Raw genomic sequence first — 23,299 nt, forward strand, 5'->3', positions numbered from 1 at the left:
AGGTTTGGTTGACTTTGACATATGATTCATGTCATTGTCATGCGATGCGATTTGCGCGAGTGGCGGTGTGTGTAGTTTAAACGATAGTGAGTAAAATGTGTTGCAAATTAATATAAATATTGTTGATATTGTGCATATTTAAAACGTTACATATAGTGCTTGTAAAAGTTGCGTGTACAAATAAAAGTATGACATAAACAGTAATACAATTATTTATTTAATTTGCAGAGAAATGGGTAGTAGGACACCAGAACATTTCACATTGATATCTGGAGAACTGAGCAGTCTTCTGTGTGAAAAGGATTATAATAAAGGGAAAATTAACTCTCTAATAGATGAATTAAATGCCCAGACGTATAAAGCGGAGTTATTTATACGAAAACAGGTAAAATAATAACATAAAAGTGTATTCAAGTTATGGTGTTTATATGAAATGATTCATTAATTTTTATTTATTTTTCAGGATGTTATATCACTAGTATCTGCTCTTTGCAGTAACATACGACCAATTGATGAATTTTTAGCTGCCAAGTCTTCTCATTTAATAAATAATATGGTAACAAAACAAAACATACCGTTTACAAGGGACTACCTATGGAAAGCGATAGCTTGGCATATAGATTGTCTGAAAACGTGTTCAGACATCATTATGCCGGATATACTTCATAATATGCAGAGTATTTTACAGTGTGACCCTATTGCAGGACAAAAGGTATGTTTCAAATATAATAAAAAAATTCAATCAATGAAATGTTAAAAACATTTTTCTTTTCTTTTACCGTTGTTCAGTTTCAAGTATTTAAATTATATTCAAATAACTTTACCTTTATTCTGTATTATTATTAGTTATTTATCTAAGTCTTATTATATTTCTAGTTTTCTGAAGAATTGCTAGGTGAGCAAGGTATCCTACTAAACATAATGGATGTTAACAGAAGCCGTAACTTAAGTGTTCATAATCCACTTCAAACATGTTTGATCGCATTGAAGTGCATAATTAGTTTGACATCAGATGACAAAACTGATCAAACAAATGTTACATCGGAAATAAAGGAACACATTTCGGATGTGATTGTTAAGTTTTTGATGAAAGGGCACACAAAATCTCAAGATGAATTTCTTTATTGTAAAGTAAGTGTCACTTTACTTACCATGTCAACAATTTTTTTTATAGATTTTATTCTATAAGATTCAATTAACATAACTTGGAGTAAGACCATGTTATTGAATTTTTAGGCTCGCAGGATGATATTTTTTATAATGGCCAACATCGTAAAAACATGTGTTAAAAAATGAATGTGTATGATTTAGCCATTAACATAAAACATACTGAACTCTGCCTATTATGTATTGATACAGCTTTACCCAAGCACCTATTTTACCTTATTGTAGAAGATCCCGATATAAGACAACCTTCACCTTGCTTAATGGCTGAATATTTTTTTTTATTAAACTAGCTGACCCGGCAAACGTTGTTGCCACATAAATAAAAAAATGTAATGGGCGAACCTACTGAATATGCATATAAAATTTGGTGAATATCGGTAAAGCTATTTTCGGAGGAGTACGATAACTAACATTGTGAAACGAGTATTTTATATATAAGATTAAATATTACAAAAACTATATTGCAAATGGGTTGTCTAAAAAATTTCAGAATATGTTTTGTTTACAATTAAAAAAAATTTTTTTTTCTAAAACATTTTACTGGTCTGATTTATGTACAACGTGTAAGTCGTCTTATATCGGGATCTTACACCATTAACTTATCTTAATTTAATGCATTTACAATTTTTTTAAAGTTAACTCAATATAATTAGAAAAGTAACTTATTCACCACTTCTCATTTTCAGGTTGTGATATCAGCTTTAAGGGTTTTATCCCATCTGTATTTTAATGATCAAAAGGTAAACTTTTCCTTGCCAGATGTCATTGGTATTTGTAGGTACTTCATATTGTATGGACTCATTGAGCAGAAAGGTCCACCAGAGAGAATAATGCCTTCACAACAAACCATAGCTGCAGTGCCAGTGAAGACCAATCCTAAAGGAGGGAAGGTAATATAGGTACTTTAGAAGCTATATCTTTAAAAGAAATATTGTTTATTTTGCAGTGTATAAAACACACGGATATTCATCCTTGTTTTTCTAAGTGATGAATGAAAGATGTGGTTTATACTTGTAAGTACATAATTAAGAATGGTGGAGATCTTTATGGTTCAACATTAAAGGCACCACCACCACGCCAGTTTCCGTTTACTAACAACAGTATAAATGGTGTGGCAAGGCAGAGGAGTACTACAGGACATCCACACCATTATCTAGTTTAGGTATAACTTCAAAGTCAAACCCAGATTGATAACAGAAGTCCATTGGCCACTTACCATCAGGTGGTCCGATAGTTTACTTACAGTACTTCTGTTGTATTTTAAATCAATAAATAAAACAAATATTAAAGCTTTTACTGTGACCATTTTTTTGTCATATTATGTGATAATTTAAATAACTTACCTTTGTTACCTTGTAATTTCAGAAACAAAAAGTGCGAAAGCAAAGGAATAATGCAATTGAAAGTCTGAAGAAGGAAATCCCTGTTTCAGACAGAAGTTTAATAAAGGATGTGGGTGACTTTGAAAACAATTCAGCATACAAGCCTGCTTCCCAAAACTTTTTGGAACCACAAAAAGCAAGAAACTGTTGGGCTCTTACCAGTGATTCAGATATGTCTGATTTAGAGAATAGTAGGGAAGCTAAACTCATTGCATTGAAATCTAGAGTAAGACAAAGTGCTTCCAATTTATTTTTGGTATTGTTTAAGGTTAGTGACTATTATTTTTTTAAACCTGTGTAAATAGAAAAATATTTCTTTGCTTTGCTAACCTTTGCTAGCTGAGTGGAAGACATGAGTTTTATGATAAGCAATTAAAAGCTAATATTATAATTTTCACGATATATAATCCATATATCAATGTCTGTAAGTTATTGTGTAATTGAACAAATTGACTGATTTTCTATGAAAAATCGGTCAATAAATTATGATTTATATGATTAAGTGATACTGTGCTACGTGATAATACTAGATGTTACGTACAACAGTACAATCATAATTAAATGGCAACCTCTACAAATTACAGGTAAAAGAGAAAAAGGAAATTTTTGGATACTGGTGGGCACTTCTACCAGATTCAGTGGAAGTCAACAATTTGATTAGACAGGAGGCAGTGAAAAAGACCCTAGCCTATTGTGCCGTAACTGACCCCATTGCCAGCAGTCGTGCTAGTGCATTGAGTGTTATCCTGGCACTCCTGGCAGGCTCTAAGATGTATCTATCACAGGCTGAAGCAAGGTATTTTCTTCATTTCACTATTTGATCTGATGAAATGGTCTATTAATTATTTGTCTATACTTTTTATAGAACGAAATAGTAGATTATTGTTACAGTAAATTTAATAAAAGCCCTGACAGTATATTATGAACTTCGATTTCTCATACTGTTCTAGTGATCATATCTTAGTCACCTGATTTTTCTAAATTATATTCATATTATGATCACTTGCTTTAATGACGAATAGCATTATTCTGAGGAAATCAACATGCCTGTCTGAATAAAGTTTTTAATGTTTTTTTAAGTATAATCCACATTCGGCCAATGCTACGGGCTATGGCTGTCTTTTCATTCTAAGATTTTAAATGAAGACTCATGTGCAGAAGTGAGATGATGAATTGTTGATGAATTAAATTTCGTGACACTTCTAAAGATTTATATCTAAACTCATCATTATCATCATCATCTAAAATCATTTTATTTTATTGTTACAGCAAGAAAGTAACAACATCATTCATCCCATTCTCAATATCCCTGGGTTATATAACAACATGTATGCATAAGGTTCTAACTGGAATCTTGGACAGCGAGAGGAGCCATTCAGTTATAATAGTCGCTCTGAAGTGTTGCGCCGCTTTGGTCCAAGCCACGCCATACCATAAGATGCAGGAGGGGTTGATCAGTGATCTCGTTAGGTCTACTAGGAAGTTCTTGGTTCATAGAGGTTAGCAATTTTTATAAAACTAAAGTAACTATGGTGGATTTATAACAAAATTAATATGTTTGTATACAGTTCAAAGTGTGTAAATTTATGGGCTGGGCACAAGTATGATTTTTTTTTATTTTTTATACCAGGAACTCCTATTTTCGGAGCATAGCCTAACTCATATCAGTCCCTGTAAAGCCAAATATTTACAGGCAGTGTTTTAAAACATATTTATGATTTTATTACTGGCATAAAATGTTATTTATCTTTAAGCTGGAATTTTTCAAAAAAAGCTTTAGATTTTTTTGCTTATCTACATGGAACTCCTGTGTAAAACTTCATATATTTAGACCTAGTTCAGTTTAGTGTGTTGTACGTTCATAGTACATAATTCTGATGGAGAGTGTGTAGTGTTAAATATACGAAATTTATTTACAGATGTAAAATTACAAGTGGGAGCACTTATAACTATGGGATGTGTTCTTTCCGTTGATCCGAAGGTTGATGAAATTTTGAAAGCCATGGAGAAAGATTCAGTGCCTTGTAAAGTAACAAATATATCAATAAATAATGATAAAGTAGAAACAGAGGAATGCGACGACTTTGAAGAGGGTTACTCTGATGATGAAATGTTCACGGCAGCTGAGAGTCAAGAGATTATAAATGTTCTGAATAGAGATGAAAAAGATGAAGGGACATGCTATTTTAAAAGTTGGATTTTGGACATTTGTTTCAAGAATTTGGGATGGATATTTAAAGGAAGTGACAATATGGTAAGATGATACATCCATATCTTGGCGTGTAAATGTAACATGAATTTATTTATTTCTTTAGAAAATTCATTTAATAATATATTCCTCATAATCGCTTTATAACAGATTTGGTATGCTTTTACAATCCCCTTAATGATTAGGAAATTACGAAAGTTTACATAGTATTAAATAAATATAATGTCTCATTTATACCTGAGTTATATATTGCGTCGGGATGCAGCAGCCAGGATACAGAAAGACCGAATTACTTATAGATATGTATTTAATCAAAACCGAATATTACATGTTTTGGATTAAATCTAACCTGAATTAAAACTAACTATCCTAAGTGACTTGCTGGGGCAATGTTAGCACCCAGAGTAAATTCCCACGTTCGGGACTATACGGTGGAAACGGAGCGGTGGTGCGGCGTCAGCGTTCCCACGGCACGGCGGCGGTGCAGGATCGGATGTCTTCTTTATAATTTTGTATAAGGCGAATGCCTAACTATGGTGATTAAGGCCAATATATAACACCTGCAGAGACATTGAATGTGTCAGACCTGGGACGTAGCAGACTCATCTATATTTTTCTACGCAATATTTTTACAGACACAGCCCACGTCTATGTAGCTGTGTTAGAGTAGATATGAGAAAAAGTCAAAAGTAATGCATAAAAAATATATATTACATACTTTTATAACATAAATTTAAAAAACGCATATTATGTCTGCCACGGTACACGTCTAACACGCTGAAAGTATGTAAATATAAACTAACAATCAAAATCGTCATAAATGTTTAGCGACATTGTATCCTAGTATCTTAAGCAGGTATTTGTATTTTCTTTTCAAAATATGTAAGTGCATTTTTCTAATATTACGTATTTTACTTTCAGAGATGTAAACCGTCCGTCATACCTGTGATACTAGAATCCCTGCAAGTGCTATCAGCGATCGCGTTCCACCACCTGTCGTACTTCCTGCACTCTCACATACCACTCCTAGCGGACATATTCTCGGAGATGTTGCAACACGAACACCAAGATGTGGTGTTGCAGGCGGCCCGGACTATAAGTATTATTGGTGACGCTATTCAGAAGTTAGGTAAACATCTTTACTCATTGATTTTTTCTATTCACGTCGAGATTCTGTGTTGGAAGAAATTGCTAATAGTACCTTATACCATACGCTTTAACGTTTGTTTGTTTGTGTGTGCGCGTAAAATTGTGAAGTGTTTGTATTTTAATGTAAACTTAAGACATAAATTTTTAAAAAACTATATGAAAACATTTATATAATAAATATAAAAACGCATGTCACAAGTCCATAAATGTTTTTATTAGGATGCTCAAAAAGTAATCAGAATTTTGCTATGCTATCGAAAACAGTTCTTATTAAAGAAATCTTAAATTCTTATGAATAATGTCCATCACTTTCTAACATTTATTGCCATTATTTTATGCCAACAATATTTTTATTACTTTTCGGTTTTTCAAATATAACGAACACAAAATACATTGCGTTATTTAAAGGCATTTTAATTGGTAAATTATTTGCCCTTCAAATTTACAGAGCAAACCGACCAAGCACCGCCCCTCAACCAGTGCGTATACATGTGGGAGAAGTTGATAACGCCGCTGTCAGCTGTACTGCAGTCCCACGAGAACTCGCCCGCTAAAGCAGTTGTATGTGACTGCATTGCGAATATTGGCGAGAGGTCATTTAAGGAATTGCCGGTAAAAACACTAATATGTATTTTTCTATATAATGTATTTTGTCAAGAATACCGTCGTATTTGTTCTTTTTATTTTGGTGGTATTTCTTAAATATTTGTGGATTTTCCCGTTTGAGAACCCAAATGTAGAAGCTTGTAAAATTCGTATTTACTTAATAAGGCTTAAGCCTTACTCGGGAAAGATACATATAATTAAATGCCAAGATTCACTGCGTTCCGTTATTCATAATTTAAATGTCTGCGTGGTCGAGAACCCCAGAATCCTTTACAAGTTGGTTATACAGATCCTCATAATAATGTAACTTGTTAACTTATGCAGTTAAATAAATACTTTATTCGTAAGATTGATTCGAAATGATTTATCTATAAAAAGTTTGAATAACATTTATCTCCAAGTGTTATTGTTTCCAGGGTCGTCAGCAGCTGTTCTGCTGTGCGTTGTTAGTGGGGTCCTGTAGTGATGAAGAGGCCACAGTACGAGCGGCGTCTGTGCGGGCCTTGGCCATGACTGTCATGTATCGGAGTTTGAGAGAGGTATTGCCTATTACTTGTTAATAAAAATTGACGGCTTTTGTATAATATTCTCGACCAAACATTATAATGCCCATAACTTTTTATAATGAAGATTGATGGCTTGTATTTTATTTTCTTGATCACATATAAAATGAGAAATAAGTTAATGTTAAATGGCGCCATTTTGGATTAGTTTCTTTATTGAGACAATTTCGTTTGATGCAATGGACTTATAGTGGAAAATAGTACCGCAAAAATAAACTGAATTTTGAACCTTTTGCGTATTTGACCAGTATAGTGACCGCTATGCCACGGGGAAATCATTACTGCTTACGGCAGTATGTATTATAGTAGTATATGCTGTATTATTTGCACTACATTACCAAGTCTCTTTACACATAATTGTTGTATTATCCTTAGAATAGTATTATTCTTAAACTAGATTTATTTCTTATAGATCTAAAATATGTCTTTTCCCACAGGATTTATGCTTTGTGAGTGATTGTGGTGAAAACATATTGAGAGCTCTCGCGGAACCCACGTTAGTTATACGGACGAAAGCCGCCTGGGCCCTAGGAAACCTCAGTGATGCGCTCGTGTTGAATATGTAAGTTAAAATATTCAATTTGAGTGTAGAGGCGTGGTAGTTTGTAGTGGTAGCCTAAGAAACCTCAAAATAATTGTGCTTTTTCTTCCAATTCCTAGCTATCTGATATCTATAATTAAATTCCTCCCTTCTACTTCCTTCACAAGAAATTCATGTCACAAGGAATTCTGGTATGTAACCAAAGTTTTACATAAGGCGTCTTTAGTAAACTGGCTGTTTGTAAACATCTGTCACAGTCATTATTCTTTTTTAAGATTTCGATATTTTATGATATAGGAAAAGCAGACAAGCATGCAGTCATTCAGATGGTAAGTGGCTACTGCCACCTATGGACATCTGTAATCAATTCCAAATAGGATTACATATTCTTACCTGAGGTCGGTCACAGATGCGTAACTACTCCTGAGGACTGAGCTGGAACGCCTTGGAAAAGTATTTTTCCCTTACACCAAACCAGAACACAGCAGTACTTAACACTGCTATTATTAGGCAGAAATAGATGAGATGTCATGGACACACAAAAATGTAGGCACAGATCCAGTATTATCTGGATTAGTCTGTTAAATATCTAAGTAAGATTCGAAAACCTTTGCACCCTAAACCAGTATAATCTGCTTGCACTTATTTACATACGTATTTTATTTTTCTGGAAAATATTATTTGTTTATATTCGATATGCGATTACGTATATTATTTTCGTTAATTAATGGAAGTCCCAAAAACAAAATATATGTCAACAGTGACTTGTATTTATTTATTGTTGTTATAAGTGATGTTCTGAACAGGGATGAACCGGATATCGACGACATCGGCGATGACCTGCTGCTCCGTCTCCTCGAGGTCAGCGTACAGTGCGCCAGTGATAATGATAAGGTAATGGATTGTGTGGAGATGACGTGACGTCACAGAAGGGCTCTCACAGGCGGACTACATGTTTTCAGGTGATGTGCTGTGTTGTCCCTGTAGTACCGGGACTAGAATGCGGCTACGGTATCCCCTGCCTATCGTAAGAGGCGTCTAGTGCGGTAAAACGACCCACATAACCCGGCGTCACTCCCATGGCGTCGGGTACCTTTTGAAGGTTTCCCCCTCGTCAACAAAAAAAAAGGTGATGTGCTATGTGCGGTCGGGCTTAGACTGCACGCAGTTGCAGATAGAGAAAGAGTAAAGACGTGACGTCACAGACTTAGGGCTCCTTCAGATGGACTGCTTGTAATTAACGTTTTGAATTGTGTGGTTGCAGTTTTATGGTGTCGACTCATGCTGTAAATTGTAGAGGCGCAGTTTATATGCAGTTGTCATTGAAGTTGGTTTTCAATATACGAATTCTTATAAAATATTATTATATTCGTCAAAAGCAACAACCGATGTTTTAAAGTAGTTAGAGCTTTTTTTGTCATATTTATTTTATTTTATTCAGTCCACCTGATGGTAAGGGGCTTTTGCCATGGACATTTGTAATCAACTCCATATAAAACATTCTTATGTAATGTTGACCAATTAAAAATAATAGATGTCTATACGATACCTCATAGGTGCGTCAAGCCATTTGAGTTATAGGCCATTTCTAAGAAGGATCCTCGAAGAAGGACATATATGCTCGAAAAACAATACCTATCGCAGTCGGATAAAAAAAGTTATACGATTTATTGCTATCGATTTCCTTATCATAGTTCATCGAACTCGAAATAGCCTTATCTATTACGGCGTATACTAATTGATTAATTGCATAATGCAGGTAAAAATGAGCGCCACGCGCGGCCTTGGGAACTTCCTACGTTTGATAAGGAACGATAACTTACAACGTTGTCCCCAAATGAAGGCGTTATGCGAACTGGCCATAGAGAAACTATCTCACTGTGCGTGCAAAGTGGCGAACATGAAAGTGAGGTGGAACGCTTGTTACGCCCTCGGCAACGCTATGAAGAATGAGAAACTGTTCACGTGCTTCAACGGATGGCAGGTAATGTTTTTATAATTCTATCATCAACCCCTTACAGTCCCACTGCTGGGCACGGGTCTTCTCTCAGGATGATTAGGCCATAGTCCACCGCGCTAGCCAAGTGCGTATTGGTAGACTTCACATACCTTTGGGTTTTTTTTTATAAATCTCTCAGGTATGCAGGTTTCCTCACGATGTTTTCCTTCACCGTTTAGCAAGTGATAATTAATTTCTTATACGGACATAACTTCAAAAATCAGAAGTGCGTGCCTGGGATTTGAACCTTGGACCCCTCGATCGAGAGGCCGAGTTTCTTAACCACTAGGCTATCACTGCTATATATTTCTATGGCGGAGTTAATTGGTTTAGTTGTGGTTGGTTCTAATTGTTGCCTACATAGAATATTGGGTTTTAAATATGTATGGAGTAAGGAATTCACGATTCTAAAGTTAGTTGGTCCATTGTCTACACGCAAATTGGTTTTAAAAGCAATTACATGGAAGCACGTTTTTCAGTCTAATTATATTTTTATGTTTCAATACATAATTATATGGAAATAAAACGATAACAATTTACAATGTTTTGTATTACGCAACAAAATAGTAAGAAATTGTTATTAGGTACTTACAAAAACTGACAATGTATTTTTAGCGGCGAAGTTGCGTGCGCGGATGTAACACATAATATTATTGTATTTATTACGGCACAGAACTATAACTATTCAGTTCTGCATATAAAAAGAGGCTCTGGTAACTAACAGTTACAAAATTATTATATTGTAAATAAATAATTAACTTATCAATAATAAGTAAGTACTTCTTACTTTACTAAATACATGTTTTTTCCAGGGACATGTATTCTCAAGCCTATGTGCATTGGCACAAGAATGCAAGAATCTCAAAGTGCGTATCAACGCAGCGGTGGCGCTACGAGCGTGCAACGTTCGCGAGCAGTACGGGGCGCACTATGCGCTAGTGTGGAGAGGCATTATGGCCGCTATGGAGAACGCTGCCAATGTGGATGATTTTACTGAGTATAAGCATAAGGATAATCTTATTGAACAGGTGAGGTTAGCTAGCTTTTTTTACTAGCTAGGTAGCTAGTAAAACACATAAGTGAGGCGTTCCAACTCAGTTCTTATCGGTAGCAAGTACTGGTGCAACAGGTAGGTACTGTGTAGCTGACATCAGGTAGGAATCCAATTCTATCTGGGGACGGTTACAGATGTCAATAGGTTGTAGAGGCTACTTACAATCTGCTGGACTGCATGCTCGCATGTTTCTTCTATGTTGTATAAAATGAAAAGATAGAAAAGTATAGTACAATAATTTAAAATTCTTAGTCCTCGTTTATACATAAAAATATACAGTATTAAACTTATCAAACTCTGCCATGACACATGGAACATCGCGGTCAAAATCATATTTTTCTATACAATATTTTAAAGGCACGGTCCGTGCCTGCAAGGTCGTGTTACGGTAGATATACGGTAAAATACATCAATGAACCCTTCTACAACAGTTATACTTACATACACGTGTATAGTGTGCTGATAGTGTGCGAAGGGCGTGATTACTTCGTAGATCTAACGCATTCATTTTGAAGGTGGTAGAACCCCTTGTGGTTCGACTCCAGCGGCACCACCGCCACACTTATTTCTACCTCATAACAGCAGTGTTAAGCGCTGGTTTCTGGTTTGAAGGGTGTGGTAAGGGGTAGCCCTTATAATAAGTGTGTATATACACTTATCCGAGGCGTTCCAGCTTAGTCCTCAGGCGCGTAGCATCTGCGGCCGACCTCAGGTAGGAATATCTAATCCGATCTGGGGTTGATTACGGATGTCCATGGGCGGCAGTAGCCACTTACCATCAGGTGGACTGCATGCTCATCTGCTACTCCTATATTATAAAAAAAAATCAAATAAATTAACTTTAGACAAATAAAATTCTTTCCAGCTCTGTGTCACTCTGGCTCATCTATGCTGTCTTCTCAAGCAGCCCGACCTCACAGACATACTGGATCCTCTTGTCTTCCACTTCGACTGCGCCAAGTCTCTCCTAACCCAACTTTACCAGAAACTACCACCAGAAAACACGTCGTGCCTTAAGATACTCCAAGCTGCTCGGTACGTTACTATGGATTTTGTTGCAGCGAACGAAACACAGTCACAGACCCTGGGGATGTTGCAGGAGATGTTTATATGGGATATGTAGTTTATTTTGAAATAAATAAATTGTCATGGTCAGTACTAATCCGCGGAGTAGTGCGGTAACCGTGGCGAACCACTGAAAATCTCATTATAAGAGGAACCGTGCTCAGCAATGGCACTGTAATGAAATAAAATGAAATATATTTATTTTACAAATTGTCAGTTATAATATTTTTTCTTAAACTACTACCGGATCGGACGGCGACCTCAACTGAGAAGGTCTGTTAAGAAACTCAGTGGGTTTGTCTTTTTTTTAAATAATAAATATTACTCTTTTTCTCTTTTTTTTTTAAATGCCACCATGTACTTCTTGATGATAATGTCGTGTGATTTCTTGATGACATATAGGTATAGTATATGATATTTATTTGGAGTAATAAATGAAATTAACGACGTCACAATCACATCTGAATAAACTCACCTATTTATATTGTTGCAACAATTAATTTAAGTTACTGACGTCGAATAAGACAAACGTTATACAATTTCTGTCGAGGGCCAAAAATCAGTAGGCAACTGTTTATCAATGTACAATTGTACATACAGAAATGAATGAGTGAAGATTTGATTTATAGTTTTCTTTTTATAAACTTCTAAGGGTGTTTCTAAAAAGAATATAAAGAACATTGTTTTATTCTGAACATTCATACAAATATGAGGCATCTGAACGTTTTATTTTCTTGCGTGAAGTATAAAGTTCTGGATATTTTTTTAATTATTAATTTTTAAGAATAGGTGTGTAATTATCTTCCTAATTAAGTTATTTAAGGATATTACCATTTGTTATTTTTAAAACGTTAATAAGCTATGAAATTTATTTTCTATTTATTTATTTGCAATAAAATAAACGTAAAAAATGTAAACTGTGTTTTATTTATAGAACCGAATAATTTTGCGTCACATTTCGTATTTTACAAAAAAAATACCTAATAGTAGTAATCTTATATATAAAATTCTCGTGTCACTATGTTAGTTACCATGCTTCTCCGAAACGGTTTTACCTATTTTCATCAAATTTTATATGCCGTATTTTATACAGTAGGTCTGAGAGTCGGCTACTATCTATTTTTCATACCCCTACGTGATAAGGGTTGTTCTCCCTTAACATTTTTTATCTATATGGCAATATAACGTTTGCCGGGTTAGCTAGTAATTTATAAAATCAACTTGTCTGTCAATCACTATAATAGGGTAGATGTAAGTCCAACTATGCACATTTAAGGGTTTATGAATCAATGGAAAAAATACGACCACTTATGAATAAATGGAATAAAATTAATATGAGAGCTAATTGCGAAATATAGTAAGGCAGTCATAAGTAAATATCTAATAATAAAATCTCCATGGAATTATTTGCACTGGAAAAGTGATATGACACGCTTTAACCTCATTAGGGCCAGATAAATATCGATAGTCAAAACAAAAAGATAGTTACTTCACAATGAAGTAATAAGGCTAATTAGTATTGGTTTTATGTAAGGAATAATTCTCTAGGTTATTCAGAAGTTTACTACCGAGATGGTTAACGTAAATAAGATAACCAAATGACCTAATTTTGCTGGTGCTTACCAGATTCTGCTATGATAACACCACAAGATTTAAGATAAGCGTTAAATTGATAATGTCGTTATGTGATCATAAATGACCAATGTCCTGTTTAGGTGGTTAAATATTTCCGTATAGTTACTATAATTTTACTTTGGGATTGAGGCTTGCTTGCTGTTCTTATTCCATAAAATTATATTTGACTTAGAGTAAGTAAATATATCGCTACTTAATGTACTTCCATTATCTTATGTAGTGATTATTTTTATTTTTGTTTTTTGATAAAATAATTAAGGGGAATCCATATTACGTATAATTACGAAAAATTACCCTACTTTTGTTTATATGCGTAATATGTTGGCGTATGTTACCTATGAGTAATAATACTAATCAACCACTTATACGAATACGTAAATAAGGAAAGTTTATAGAAATTACCTCCGAGTTATTATTAATATTTTATATTATAGAATTTATGTTTATTTGCATTTGTTACCATTACACTTCTAAATGAACGTCATGATCATTCACATTCATATTTCAGTTATTTCCACGTATAGGGTAAGTACTAAGTATTATGAAATTGTAAAAATATTACTTATTACCTTTTCCTTAAGTAGGAAACGAAGAGTGGCATAAATGTAAAAAAAAAATAACCATCTCTTTAGTTAACCTTCATACAGTGAAACCTGGTTAAGTGAGACATCAAGGGACCTGCAATGTCGTTTCACTTATAGAGGTATTCCACTTACCCAGTGTCTCAGATATACAGGTATAAATAAATATCTGTCTCATTTACAGAGGGTTCCATTAATTTGCTTAACCCATGTTAGCAAACACTGTTCAAGTTCAGGATATTCTGATAAACGTACACGTTTTAGTTTTCCTTGTCCTTCAGAACATTGTGATTCAATTTTATGTTTACTCTGAATTATTCTACAAAGAGTAGATTTTGGCACATTAAATTCGGCACAAACTTCTTCGCGTGTCTTCCCACTTTCATAAACGGATATTAACTTCAGTTTTTCACGTAATGATAATGATTGTAGCTTTCGTTTTGACAATTTTCAAATAAACATCTGTATGATAGTAAAGCGAAACTAAAACTGAAGGTAATTGAAGCTCAAAATTTGTACTTACGTACTTGGAATTACGTGTGGAATTTGTGGGTAGAATAAGAATGAGTAAACAAACAATGTTATCTCAGTTACAGAGGTTTATGCATATAAAATTTACTCGCTGTCTCAGTTATAGAGGTAACTATGATGATAAATCGAAAGAACAAATCCCAGATATAGAGGTTTACCTCGTCCCACTAACAGAGGTAATTCAGTGCCAAAGTGTTGGGACCTCAGCATGAGTTCCAGTTATGGAGGTTTCTCACTTATCCAGGTCCCACTTAACCAAGTTTCACTGTATTTACATAATACTTATTACTTAAACGTATTCGTTTACTAAACGTCACCGGAATGAATTGCATCGTACTAAGCTAAAAAAATCCTGATATGGAGTATCAAGTCCATTTCTTATCGCCATGTCCGGTTGCAACTGGATACGCACACCTATTAGTAGTATTCTATGATTACTCAGGATTATCTAACTCAGGGTTATGTTGAGATAAGTCTAATTAAGGGTGTGCAAGGGGGCATTGACGCAAATCAATATATGTCCAATTAGAGAGGTCATGTATTGATAGACACACATTCGGAAACGAGGATGTAGTCGAGTTCACAGCACTTCGATATGGGAACGTAATAATGTCAAGGTTCAATATTATAAAGTGAACCACTGGAGTTACATATCGTCGTAATTAATATTGTTTTTCTTGCTTATTGACTATTATAATTTATGGAGATATTGTGCTATATCGAGCGGCAAGCTTTAGCATTACCATTAAATAGATAAAGAGAAGAAATGCTTATAGAAATGACCTTTAGCACCTATCGCTAGAAACGCATCCTTCTGGTATTAAAATATTATAGAAATTAAAGTATTTAAATACTGAATAGTATTAATAATACAATTTCTTGTCTATATTACTAATATTTCTAATGCATCACATGTTTTAAAAATGGTACACCCAATTCCGGGAGTTTTTTTTTTATTTTTTTTTATTTTAATATAGTTACCCTATGTCAATGCTTTTCCAAGAAGAACCTTAAGCTGTTTAGACCACAACGCAAAACACAGACCTGTATTTGTACCCGTCAAGGAAACAGACAGGTAAACTGGGTAACAAAGGTAAACTGGGTAAACATAATAAACTCGAAAAGCTTTCCTCCCGCAGGTGAGTAATTTGGGTTATTTTTATGCATATTCTTACCCTGCTTAGTTTCTTTTTAATAACATAATTGCATATACCTACGATGTAGCTCACGTTGATATTTTATTATGCTATAATGAAATGGAAATATAAATATGTTGAACAGTTTATCCTCATGATCAGTCATAAGAGTTTTAAATAGGACTTACCATCGTCGCGGTTTATTAACTACAATATAAAATTTTCCTTATTTTACCTACCTCTAGCTATATCACTATCGTCAACCCACTGCTATCCCTTGTAGGGGCGAGTCATTAGAGAGGATAAGACCGGTTCACCACGCTAAAGTGCATATTGGTAGGCTTCAAACACTTTTGAAAACTTTTCTCTCTCTCAGAAATCTTTCAGATTGAAGCTTTCCTAAAGATGTTTTTTTCACCGTTAAAGGATTTGATAAGTAATCTGCAATTTAGAGATGCCTGAGATTTGACCTCTAAAACCCCGACTTTTAAGGTCCCAGTTCATAACATTAGGTTCTATCACTAATCTGCTTAGATTTATAAAAGAAGAAATATGTCACTAATTATAAAATTTAGTTAAAATCAGTTTGAATTGGTTTATGTCTACATAAACATTTACACGCGAATCTCTGAATGTTTTGTCAATAAGTCTAAGTAGCCTTATCTTTTATTTGTTACCCGACTGCCAAGGAAGGGTTATGTTTTTCGCGCGTATCTTGTATGTTTGTCTTTCTTTATTTGATCCGATCTTACAAACGGCTGGATAAATTTCGACAGTTAATATGTCATTATATTCGTCTCAATGACCCGAGTGTCCTTAGATAGGTGTTAGAAAAAAAAATCAAAAGGGCGAATTTTTGGCGCGAAATAGTAACACATTTCAAAAAAAAAGTTAACCGAACCCATCGAGTGGGGTATCAAATGAAAGTAAATTAAATGTAGATTATAAAAATATATTTGTATATATGTAAAACAGCAAGATGGCTGACTGACTGACTAATTAAATGACTTTTTCATTTTTCAGAAATCAAAGTACAGCCAAGACCGCTCAACTTAGAGTTCTGAAATTTTTGCACATGGGTCTGCTATATAGCGTAAATAAATACTAAGAAAAGCTTTTTGGAAATTCCGCCCCTAAGAGGGTAAAATAGGGAAAAACAGTTTTTTTGAAATCCTTTAATTTTGAAGCAACTACTATAAAATTTAGTATTTGGCTTTCTGGATAAGAACAAAGACACACCTATTTATCCCCATCCGCAAACTTAACCTCGTAGAGGGTGAAATAAGGGGTAAAAGTTCATTTAAACAATCGTCAATTTTGAAGCAAACACTATGAAATTTTGTATTTGGCTTATTGGATAAAAATAATGAAATTCTACCCATTACGAGGTAAAATAATGACCAGGACTTTTAATTACAGACGTTATATATTTTATGGGGCGTAAATGGTGGATTGTTTTTGCGAAATAGTAACACGTTTTAAAAAAAGTTAACCAAACCTATCGAGTAGGATATAAAAATAAAGGAACTTAAAAGATATTCCACATACATTATATAATATATACATATATAAAACACATTGAGATGACTGTCTGACTACATGAGTAGTGTTGCTGTGATAAAGATCAACGCAAAGGAAAACCGCTGAACTTTAGAGTGCTCGAAATTTTATTCATAGGTCATTTATATAGCGTAAATGAGCACTACGAGGATAAAATAGGATAATATTGTTTGAATCTTTTGATTTTAAAGCAGATACCTTCTATGAAACTATGTATTTGGCTTTCTGGATAAAAATAATAAAACGCCTATATCACCGTTTTTGGAAATTCTACTTTAGTTTTTATAATGCAGTCGGGTTTTTTGATTTTTTAATTAATTACTTGTTAAGTAAGTAAGTATAACGTGTCATACACGATTTAACCGGTTTAAATCGTGACAAATTAGTATACTTGATAATGAAGAAGAATAAATATAATTTGTTATGGTATCTATAGGGCCATTTTGAAATAAGTAGGATTTTTTTTGCAAGAAATTGTTATTGTATCATATTTTCATTTAAAATTTGGGTCGATTAAGGTTGATACATGATACCTACTGTGTCTCACATTGCAAGGCTTTTAGTATGAACTATAGTAGTAGTTGGTGCCTACATACATAAATACATAATATGTTTTTTTTATTTATGACAAGGAATTTGTTGCATTTAGGCATTAATCATACCATTAATAAAAATAGACATTAAAGAAAGCATGCAATAGTACTTATTTTTTCTAACTCATGTGTAACTATTGCTTTGTACCTAGTTTACATATTAAATTAACACGTCACATATGCTGCAGTACCTATATAAATTAATAACATAACTGTTAACAATGAAAGTATTGACAATTTTGTTAACAACGCTTTCAGGAAATGATTTCGAAATTATAGATAGTGTAGAATCTAGACTCTAGATAAAGATTATATTAAAATTGGATTAAAACCTCTTCTCTTAATCATACAAATCATATCTATTGGGTGACGCTTCAGAAATAATGCATACCATTGCAAGTTATAATCCTGAACTATTAAATATTATTATGTATAATAAATATAAATTATAATAACTTGCATGTTTACACGTGCCACTGATATCTCTTCGATTATTAGATGTAGGCATTTAGTTTTGATATTTACAATTAACAGCCCTTTTGTACGATTGACCTCTGGTCCAAGATCGTCGCAGTGATATGATTAAGGATCTAAGGGTTACTAACTAATGTCTAATGCGTTGTACCTTTTTTTGTTGAAAACCTTTAAAAGGTACCGTGAGAGTGACACCGGGTTATGTGGGGTTTTTACCCACTGAAACCTACCCCGATTGTCGTTCTTAGCACAACGTGGATGACTTCAGGATCTCCAATGGAACGCAACCGAAGTCCTCCGTGTGGTGCCGAGGTATGGCCAGGTGATCGTTCATGATCAACACCTTCGAGTGTTTTCGACAGGATGCGACCACACATAATCGTCGTCCTTTCTTCAGCGTCGCTGGTTGGGCGGTTCGAGCTTCCAATCTTGTCGTCCTTTACACCGAAAGCCCTCCTAATCGCATCTTACGAAAGGCAGGGCATACCGCAGCTCTATTCTGGTCCGGAAACTAAAGAGACACTCTGTTGTCCCTGTCATGTATTTCCTAACTTCTTTTTGAAAGGACATAAGTCTATGAGTTGTTCATACCTGGATAATTCGTTAAGTCATTAGGTATTTACTGCATCTCTGTTTAGGACGTGTCTATACTCAGAATCAGATTTAGTATAACACTGACCATGTTTGGATTGATAGATATTTGAGAACACTAATTTAAGCAAACTCTCGGGCATCTGGATTTTCTCACGATGTTTTCCCCCACCGCTTAAGATTCTATTTGCAACCGGATTGTTATGGCAATAATTATTTCTTATTGTTTCATTACAATCCAATTGTTACAACTTTAAGTTACATAAATCTGTGACGTAAAGATGCGGTAAATTTATTTAAAGAGTAACAATAAATGTTTATTGTGTTCATGCGTTACAGAGATGTCAGAACTGGATAGTCCTAGTAACTGTATTTATAAAAAGATAACGCTGATGTCGTCTAATAAAGTTATCGTTTTTAAACTGCTCTGTAAGATTCTATCACGCGAAACAAACGTGAGATTGTTCACCTTTTGGCCTTTCTAATTTTGTTTTTAACATTTATATACGTATGTATGCTATCTAATGTGTCGAGTGCATATTGCAAATGTTTCTCAATGATGCCAGTTACTAACCGCTGAGAAGATTGTGTGTAAAATCTACAAACTTACACGAACAAAAACAATAAAAGTCCTAACATAACTATTTGTGTAAAAAGCAGTATTTAAATTTAAATCATTTTTCTGTTAATTGATTTATGTATAGATAGGGACTAACCAACTTGTAAAAAGGCAGTTAAAAGGATCATAAGTCATAACATCTGCTTGACATTTTTTATCTAAAGATATATTTAGTATTTTTTGTAAATAATCGGATTAGATTAATCAGTTTGCCTTGAGGAATCATGCCGGTCTCGTTGTATTTTTATTTATGTTTCCGCTTCCCTGTTTTCTTCATCGGAAGGTCGCTGTTCCAAAATTAGATATAATTGAAGCCTAAATTTAGATACACATCTTTTTCACGAAAGTTCTAGGTATTCGAGAGCGATTTATGTGCTCGAAATATGTACCTAAATATCGTTTAGTTATGTAGTTCAGTATATTACCATTATTGACATGCAGTAGGTATTTAATTTATGTTAATTTCTATTTCCTAGCATACATTGCAATTTATGCGCGATATTAATATTAACTTATTGCGTTTGTATGACTAGATATATTTAAATTGATAAAGACAGTAGTTTTATTAAATTAATAAGAGTAGGTACAAAAATAATTCAGCTTATTTTTGTTTTGTAAAAAGAATGAAACCTAAAGGCTATAGATAAGTCTATGCCTAATCTATGCCTAAAAGCCTTTTACTTCATATTATTATATTGTAAAGATTAAGTAAGTTGCCAGAATCAAACTTAAAAACAATAAAATGAAGTGAAATTAAAATTTTCTGATCTTAATTGGTTCTTAACAGATAATCTCGTCTTCTCAAGTGGAAACAGATGACACAGAAAGCTATACCTATTCGGTATCACTGTATCTGTTGACCTACATGTCAACAGAAAGCCTAAAGATTCAATTCCAGGAACTTTCTAAATAAAGTCGTTAGTTAACCGGTTACTACCGTGTTTATAAAACATCGCCTTCTAGGAACAATGCGGGTGTCGGTTTTTGTGTCATAGACACCTTACACCCGATTTATGCGCGTTGTCGGTTTCATCGCTTTCTTCAACGCTGTTTCTGGGCAAGATTGCCTTTAATTTAGTAGCTAAGATGATTAATTACTGTTGGGTAGCTGGTATGAGACATTATGGAAATTATAACAGTGTTTTTAATAGCACAGGAGTACTTTTTTTGTAATATATAAGCATGCAGTTCACCTGATAGTAAAAGGTGACTGCCCCCCTGGATATATGTAACAAATTCCAGAAATGATTGGAAACCTACCTGAAGTATGCTACACGTGTGTTTCTGAAAACAACAAACTATATATAAAAAAATAAATACAGCCGAATATAGGGCCTCCTCCTTTTCGGCATCGGTTGAAAAGATGTTGCCAGACAGAAGTTATGTGTAAAATTTGCAACGACTTCAATAGCTAGATAGCTAGATTATCTTATAGGGAGCCAAATACCTGCTCCGCACGCGTGAAAATTTTTTGGCTACATAGCCAAAATCAATCATTTTAAAAATTTTGAGAGCCAAAATATGTAAAATATATTGTTGTTTTCATAATACAATAGATAAATGTTCTAACCTAAATTAACCTAAACTTCCCAGAGAATACTATGTTACGGTGAAAACTTCGTCTGTGCATAAGGTATTGATATCTCGTTGTCACAGATTCTTCAGTTCGTTGTCAACTTATTATTATGTACCTAAGTATATTTGTAACAATCTCTTGGTCACTCGATAGAAAATATAACCTAATCTCAATGTGATGCATCACTGCGGTTAGGTTGGTATTATTTTCCCTTATATAAAGCTGCAAAGGAATATGTAGTGAGTGCAACGTGAGATGATTTTACATAAGCATTGTGAATACCCATTACACTTTAGAACCGCAAGATCATTCAATTTAAGTAGAAATAAACTGTAATACAGTATTACCAACTAGCGATTCACGTGAGTAGTAGGGATTCACCGGTTCTGGGGCACCGATTTTCCCCCCTCCCCTCTCTATTCACCGGTTGTGGGGCACCGACTTTTCCCCCTCGCTTCCCCGTCCCCCCGCTGCCCTGTTTGCCACGATCGAGGGGCGAGCCCGGCTAAAAAAAAAAAAAAAAAAAAAAAAAAAAAAAAAAAGTTTGGTGTCAAAATGGGGGTTTCCGACCACGCCCGATCGATTGCACGCATTTATTTTACGCTATCTCCTTTGCTTACGAAGTTAGCTTTTATGAATAACGACCTCTAATTCATTATCTAATCACCTCCTTATCTCATTAAGCTCGCTATGTCCATATAACAATACGGACCTTACTTATCTAATCACCACTCGCTGTCCTCACAACATAATAGGGTCATTATCACTGTGTCGTTAATGATGGGGGTATGCGCATGGTAATGCAATAAAAAAAACTTCGTATTGACATTGTTTATTATTTCCAAAACAACCTTTTGAACAATTGCGATACTACAATATCGTTTATCAATTTATCCTCACAAAACAGGCTTAAAAAATCTCTGAGTGTATTTCCATAATACATGTAATGCAAGTATGTAAGACTATATTCTCCACAAACTGAAGACCAATCAAGTTGTATTCTATATCTATTAAAATCCCAATGCTTTGCGTTCCTTCTGAAAAAGGCTTTGTGATGGCCTGTTGGTGGTCGGCCATATGAATCAAAATACCCACCGATGCCATTTCTGTCTATGTACATGCCTACCCAGTGAGAGCCTGGTTCACTGTCAGGGTCCAAATTACTTATCAAGTACATTGGAGTCTTAACGTATAGCGGTAATCGGTTTGCTGCATAGACATTGTTTTTCAAGCTACAATGAATTTTACTTAAATGCTTCTGAATCTCGATTGTATCCATTGTGCATGCCTACTTATCGATACCTCTGATAGGTACAATACACTATTTACAAATGCAGAGCAAAATTATCCAAACCTTATATTTAAAGGGACGCAATATGGTTTAACTCGAATGAAAGACTTCAAATAGGTATAATATATTACATTTATTAGGCTTTTACTTACATCTAAGTATATAAATTTATCTTAACTACTGTAGTCGACGGTTACATTTCGGTTCTTATCAATTTCAATAACGTTATCAAACTCTGCATACACTATACAGTTAATAGTTTCGGTTAGAGTTGATTCAAACCGAACTTCTACCCTTACACTGCCATGCTTTATAAGATTCCAATGAGTCATGGAATTTGATGACAAATCAGGAGTTAGGTCAAACGCTAATAGGCAGTAACCTTTTGCATATTGCTCCCTAGATATTCCATTACCTTCATTTAGAAAATGTATACCAGTCCCCGAAAATAAAGTGTGATAGGCTGCAGTAAAAATATCATTCTCGAATGATGGTTGCAATGCTTTTGAAGGTATTTGTTGGCCATCAATATATAAACAAAATGTGTTCATAGCATAGTTTTCAAAATTGAATGGATTTTTAGTAAGACTTCCATTGAATGCTGTGTTGTTTACAAATCCAACTATACATCTTTTAGGTACTTGCCCCAGAAAAATGTTGTCAAGAGTCTTTCCCTGAACCCCTGATGGTATAGTTAAAACTTTGACTTCAGCTCGAGTAATAGGATATTTTGCTGTAGTAGAGGCTAAGACTTTTTGATGTGCGAGGAGTACAGTTGGATTTATTCGTGCTCTACGAACAATAAGAGTTGCATCCGTAATGCATACTTTACATTTTATATCAGTAGAAGAACCCATCAGATTAAACGATTCTCTTGAGCGAATTAATTTGACACTCATTTGAACCCCATTAATTAAAAACTTTTCTTGGTTAAATATATCACCATGTAGATGTCCAATCATTTCTATTTCTTTACT

General features: G+C 34.3%; 1 protein-coding gene across 1 annotated transcript; it reads left to right on the top strand.

The window, feature by feature from the left end:
- The first annotated feature begins 2 nt into the window (after window positions 1-2).
- Window positions 3-12,480, top strand: LOC140757463 (HEAT repeat-containing protein 6). The gene is made up of 17 exons (XM_073093185.1): window positions 3-86; window positions 229-385; window positions 464-712; window positions 877-1,131; window positions 1,854-2,057; window positions 2,533-2,817; window positions 3,134-3,345; window positions 3,819-4,048; window positions 4,469-4,803; window positions 5,680-5,887; window positions 6,356-6,519; window positions 6,930-7,052; window positions 7,514-7,638; window positions 8,424-8,511; window positions 9,377-9,601; window positions 10,429-10,644; window positions 11,536-12,480. The coding sequence occupies exons 2-17, from the start codon at window positions 233-235 to the stop codon at window positions 11,791-11,793; spliced, it is 3,330 nt and encodes a 1,109-aa protein (XP_072949286.1). The 5' UTR covers window positions 3-86; window positions 229-232; the 3' UTR covers window positions 11,794-12,480.
- The last annotated feature ends 10,819 nt before the right edge of the window (window positions 12,481-23,299 follow it).

Source organism: Epargyreus clarus, unplaced genomic scaffold (assembly GCF_041222505.1).
Source record: "Epargyreus clarus isolate Ecla_fem2 unplaced genomic scaffold, WU_Ecla_fem_2.2 ptg000004l, whole genome shotgun sequence".
Lineage (NCBI taxonomy): Eukaryota > Metazoa > Arthropoda > Insecta > Lepidoptera > Hesperiidae > Epargyreus > Epargyreus clarus.